At 48.0% G+C, this 6,236-nt stretch overlaps 1 protein-coding gene across 1 annotated transcript in view; it reads right to left on the bottom strand.

Annotated features, from left to right (window-relative positions):
- Positions 1 to 5,145, bottom strand: part of Alcam (activated leukocyte cell adhesion molecule) — a 191,514-nt gene extending 186,369 nt beyond the window's left edge. Inside the window, exon 1 of the mRNA XM_028755602.1 lies at positions 4,461 to 5,145. Within this exon, the coding sequence (XP_028611435.1) occupies positions 4,461 to 4,533 (73 nt within the window). The 5' untranslated portion in view covers positions 4,534 to 5,145. The remainder of the gene's footprint in view (positions 1 to 4,460) is intronic.
- Positions 5,146 to 6,236: the final 1,091 nt, after the last annotated feature.

Here is a 6,236-nt window from a genome sequence, read left to right as displayed (position 1 = left end):
AGAGAGAGAGAGAGAGAGAGAGAGAGAGAGAGAGAGAGAGAGAGAGAGAGAGAGATCACATAGGTCTCCATAGGGAAATGAAACTTCTGCTCAAATAAGAAAGTAAATAAAAGGAGAAATGGTCACATTACCAGTCTTTTTAGTCATTGTTGAGAATAAAATGATCTGAAATTTGATTGTAATAATCAAACAACTATTAATTTATCATCATTCCCAAGAAACTCTTCTTGGTGGGTTTTGCTATTTCGATAAATGATGTAATGCTTTGTATGTCATAAATCTCTTGTGCCAACAGTGGCATGGAGCTGTGTGAAAACGTAAGAACAAGGAAGCAAATGATCACTTTGAAGGGACTGATTCTACTTGCCCATACAAAAGGACAGATGCACTTTTACTTTTATCATAGGGCACCTATGTGGCTCTCTTCCATATTTCCGGATATAAATGGCATGTGTCGACTTGATTTATAGAACCTCTTTGATCCTGTTTGACGCTAAACAAATGGTCAGAACAGAAAGAGGTGTGTCTGGACTATGCTCATAAAGGATTGAAAATACTACCTTAAAAATACTGCTATTACACACCAAAATCATGCCGACAACTCAGATCATTCTTAGTTTCTGTAAGATCTGGGTTTAATGCTGTGAGAATTGGTGGTATTAAAACAGAAGGTCTACAAAAAAAGAATGGAAAGAGATTTTGTCCCCTTTTAATAAAATGATAAAGTAAAAAGTGGAACGGATTAAAATGTTTTGTTCACAGCATGTTAAAGTTTTGATATAGCACATCTTACAGCTCAAAATTTCCAAAATGCAGCTCTGGGGAATGATTAATCTCACTACAATCAGAACCATGCATTACACACAAGGGGAGTTTTGCAGATGGGAAACAAACAGGGACTGCACACCAGCTCTCAAGGTCACAGCATTAGACGGCACAGGTAAGAGTGGAACGCTGGAATACCAGCTTCAATATAAACAGTACGTTAAGACTACTGAGTGGGCTCTGGTTCACTGCCTACTTCTTAACAAGCTGACAATAAATGTGCCTTCGCATATGAACTGCTACCACAAAAACAGTGAGCTTGGATCTCTTAAAATGTCAGAAATGTTGAAAATTAGCAATGTAGAATAGTTTGGAATTCTATAGCTATAGAAAAATGACATGAAGGATGGTGGTGTGTTCCAATCTCTGTATCATATGAGCATTGTGGGGTGAGTAGAACATGCTTTATTACAAGAGCATTCTAGCAACCATCAGTGTTTATCCCTAATTCTAGAATTACACATGCAGTAAACAGTGAAGACAATGGCCACACTACCAGGGTTTCTAAGATCTAAAACCTTTCCCACTCCTAGGAGAATGGAAGACTAATTCCCTCTGTCACATTTTTGTTTTTTAATTTTCCTAATTAGACTTTGGAAAATAAGCCCAACACATTCTCATGAATTCCCTTACAAAAGTACAAAGACAGAAAGTTATCAATTGGGATACACACTGAGACCTTTCAAGCAATGCAACTCATGTGAATGTTGCCCAGAAAGAGAGTATAAGAAACAAATGATTGGAAAACGAATCTGCCAGGGCAAATATTTTTACCTTCATATTAGAAACAGTGTCTGAATTGGAGGAAATCTGAAGGAATAGATTCACAGTCCCCCCCCCCCTTTTTTTAAGAAAGCTGAAGCCCCAAAAGGTTTCCTGTCTTGTTTCAGTGCCTGAATGCAGATCTAGGTCCTGAGCCAAGCCTAGAAAAGCAATTTGTTGCAAGCAGTTCTCCATTACACTATAAACTGCTCATGGATCAAATCAATCAAGCAAACAACAACTTATAAAGGCCACAAGGCAGTTTGTAGTTGGAAAATTAATAAACTTTAATAATCCGGGGTGAGTAATCTGAAAGGACTTGATTTGAGTGATCACCTTTTTCCCAGCTCTGTAAAGATAAGTTGATAAACATGGTACCCCATTGAGAACAGCATTATGTATCCTTAAGTCTTAGAGTGACCCTTGTAATCTGAGAAAATAAAAAAAAAGAGAGAGAGAGATCTCAGAAAGGGCTGTGCTTAGAGGGCTCAAGGGAAGAAAGGGTTAACTACCATGCCACTCCTCCTTGCAAATAACCAAGGAAAGCTTTCTTTAAAGCAGTACAAAATGTCACCACAGGCTGACGCTCTTTCTGCGAGAATAATGAGATTTTGCCACCTAGAGTGTTGAGCGCACACTTCATTGCCTTTATCATACTCAGATTTTTTTGAAGTCTTGACTCCCTCTCCTTTCAAAACAGGTTATACAAGAGGCCCAAATCTATGAATGACTACTGTGGGGGCGACAAGTCAAAAGACCTGGGAGAGCAGCTTCTGTCCTCTGGCAACTGAGACATGACTGTTAAAACTGCTCTAGAAATGAAGGGAGGCAGCCTGGAAATGAGCCCCACAGATGAAACTAGGCAATACTTCACTCCCAAGACTCTGCTCTGCAGAGGACACTGCAGGAGGCGCACTTCCAGTCTAGGATTCACTGTGTCTTTCTTTAGTCACTATGCCTTTAGAATTACAGTCTTTTCATTAAAAGCACACTGACATTCCATGCAGAAGTTTGCACAACATCAGCACAATCATTCAAGGGAAAAGCGAATTTGAGGGTTGGTGGCTTGTGACCCTGCATCAGCAGGCGCGCTCCTGAAGGAAAGCGCCCAGCTGGTGGCTTGGACTGGAGCCTGCGGGGTGCTGAAAGAACCGCCATCAGGTCTGAAAGCGGAACCTCTCCCCTTCTTGGCAGTTCTGAGTGAAGAAAAACCTGTTTTTCGACGGGGCCAACTGAAAATAAATTCCAGCGCTACCGCATGAAAAGGTTAACAGCTATGTGCTGCAGTCCGGGGGCGAATGTGTAGATGACAGCCTCAGAGGCAGGTGTGAGAGGGTTAAAGCCAACACCGGAGATGGGCGTGTGTGTTTCCACATTTCACAAACTGGCCGCCTTCCCATGGGTTCCAAAGTGCCCTTCCCCCATCCTATACTGGGATTCCAGAAAAAGTGAGACTACACTGTACAAGACTAGAGGTGCCCGGTGCTCATATCCCGAGTGTTTTCGCTCTGCCCTACCTGCCTTAAAATCTAGATCTACTCAGGCTTTAGGGTCCCCGCCCCCCAGAGCCTGAGATTGGTCACTGATATTTTTTTTCCCAGCCTCAGAAGCAGTGAGTTCATTACCTCACCCAGAAATGTAACTTTGATATAGAGATATAGAGAAGCAACCTTCTCCCACACTGACACCCACCCTCTCCTCAACACACACAGCAGTGCCTCCCAAGCCCCAAGGATCTCAGGCTCCTGTTCCCTTATGTTCTTCTCCTCCCGGGATGGATTCCGAGCCTTTGAACACTTCTCTGTGGCTTCAGTACACCAACTGAAGGGATGTACAGAAATGAAAGATGGGAAAAGAAAGTGAGACCTGCTCCCCCCCCCCCCCAGTCCTTAATTTAAAACTTAAAGGAGAGACATAGAGATGGGGAGGGGGGGACAGGCAGAAGCCAAAATAACAGGGAGTAGTTTAACCCCCAACTATCCAGGAAACAGTGGGAAATCAAAACTTCAAAGGATTAGATCCTCAGGCTCCGCAGGGAAAAGTACCTGCCATTTGGATGAAGGACAGAGAGCACATATCGGGCCGGGCAGGACCATAGCATGTCAGCCAGCAGGCCAGCTTCAGGACTCCGGGCCGGGGATGTCCCCCGGGGGTGAGAAAAGGGGTTCCCCCGCAAGATATTCTGGTTGGTGGGAATTTTGTCATTTTTCTTTGAGGACTCACGGTAGAAGTGAGAACTGAGGTGCTACCACTGGGTGTGGAAACCAAGAAATCTCTCGCTTCAAGGATCACAAACCTGGCTGCTAACCCAGTCCACGCTGCGTGACTCGGCTGCCATCAACCCTATTCTAGCTACCCACCAGACAATGCAGCTGCTATTTCAGGGTTATTTTTTTTAATATGGTTAAAGCCCTCCTTATTCCCTGCCATGCCTCCCAGGTCTTCACATTATGACCAAGAGGAAGTTACTTAGGGGATTTATCATGACAAAGTGCAGGCAGTTATTTCACCTCAAAGCCCAGCGAAAGGAAACTGCTCAGGGTGCAGTGAAATGTACTTTGATACCGAAAGACTGGAGGGATGGTGCAGGGGAGAGAGTTCAGCAGACCTTTCCAGCACCCTCAAGCTAAACCTCACCCAAAGTTCCTGGAGAGGTGCTCAGTTTTCAATCTCGCTGCCCAAACTTGAGCAGACCAGTCAAGCTTAAACCGAGTGACACAGGTGACTTCCCAGGGACAGATCTGTGTCCCTGCGCGCCTTTATGAGTCCCATACTTTGCTAAGCACACGCTAGAGCGCACAGCCCCAGGCCACCCAGGGAACCGCCCCCGGTCCGCCACAACCATGGGGACTGCTCAGAGGCCAAAAGCTTACCTGGTCTGAGGACCGCGGCGGAGATCAAGAGGCAGAAAACCAGACGGCAAGAAGGGGACACCTTAGATGCCATATTCCTCCTCCTAGAAGGCCAACGACAAAGTCCACGCCGCAGGAGGGGGCGTCGTCCCCGGGCCCACGGGGCCCGCTCGCTTGTGGGTCTCGCTTTAGGGGGACAGCGGCTTTATTTCCAAGACTCAGGGTCCCCCGGGAGCTGTGTCGCTTCGCCGTCGGGTCTGTGTCACACGCAACTTTCCTCCACGCGGAACCCGCAACTCCTCCCTCCCCCCTCCACACCCTTCCCCAGTGTCTTTGGCTGCGACTCCCAGGACGGGCGACCCTCTTATTCCAAGAGACGCTTCAGTAGTCAGTCAAGGTAGTCGCGGTTTCTTTTTGGCTGCTATCTTCCAGTAGTTTCTCTTTTTGCAAAGGGGAGGATAAGAAGAGCGGTGAGAGTTGTACGGTGCACAGATCACCGGGACCAGAGAAGAGTCGGCGGGGCAGCGCCGCGGGTCCGGACCGTGGGTCTCCTCAGGTGGCAGCCGAGGCAGAGGCTGTAGCGGCGGCAGCTGGAACAGTGGCAGCGGCCGCGGGCTCGGGCTGCTCTGAGTGGAGGACTCGGGAAGGCGTGTGTAAGCTGCCAGTCTCCTCCTCCCGCTCCTCCCGCTCCTCCCGCTCCTCCCTCCCGCCCAGCTTCCTCGGCGGCAGCGCGGAGCAGGTGGTTGGAGCGCGGATCCGCAGCCTAGAGGCGCTGCAGGACCAAGTCGGAGGCTGTGCAGAGCTGGCGGCCCCTGGTGGGAGGAGAGCCTGATGCTCCTGCCCCCGCGCTCTGGTGGGCGGGGCTGCCCTTGACTCCGCCTCCCAAAGAACATCCAGCCAATGAGGAGCCGGGTTGAGAGCAGGGGCGCGGCGGGGCTGGATTCGCGTGGGACTAGCTCTTGCCAGGGGTTCTCAGCGCCTCCAAGACACGGGATCTGAGACCATTGCAGTCCGTCCAGCCTGGCCACATAGCTGTCTTCTTGCACCCCGAAGCCCAGTCCACTGGCTCACTCCTTAGGGATTTTTCTCCTTGCCGATGCTCTACCTTCACCTTCTGTAGAGTTGTTGGGGCAGCTCACTAGTAGGTGAGGAGCTCACCTTGGGTCCTCTTGGACTAGGACTGAGGAGGTGGAAAAGATGGAGATTCTCCACCCGCAGGCTCACGGAAACAGCTACTGGTGGTTGAGGGTAATTTCCCCCACTTTTAAAGAAGGTTACTCCTTCTGGAATTCGCCGTTCTTCTGTTGCCTTAGTCCTGGCTGGCGCACACTTTATCAAAGCAAATCATTTAGTCAAATATCCAGTACCAAAAATTAAAAGAGATTTTTGTGTTTCTCCCTTCGCCCCCGTCTCCTTCCCGGTGAGAATTAGGACTCTAGTCCGTAGCTAACACTGATTTTCCATACGTCCCTTTAAAAAATAAAAAAGGTAGTCACGTTTACTTTTAATTAGGCGACGTTTTTCAGTTACAAAACAAAATCCAGAGTTACTCAGATTAAAAGCCAACGCCTTCTGATCCTTTCCAGAAAGCCAGGCATCCAGCAGATGGACGGGGCTTCTCAGGCAATTTCTAAAGCTTGAACTCCCTCCCAGGCGGTAGCATCGGAAGCCGTGTGGCTTTCAGTTCAGGCAGAAAGCATGAAGGAATATTTTCCTCTAAAACACCAGGGTGGAGCTGTTAGGACCCTAAGTGGCTCTAACTCAGGAATGCGGGATCACAACTCTTATGCCCACAGC

Source organism: Grammomys surdaster, unplaced genomic scaffold (genome assembly GCF_004785775.1).
Source record: "Grammomys surdaster isolate TR1022 unplaced genomic scaffold, NIH_TR_1.0 126066, whole genome shotgun sequence".
NCBI classification, from domain to species: domain Eukaryota; kingdom Metazoa; phylum Chordata; class Mammalia; order Rodentia; family Muridae; genus Grammomys; species Grammomys surdaster.
The sequence above is the reverse complement of the archived record's forward strand: the minus strand, read 5'-3'. Positions and strand labels throughout refer to the sequence as shown.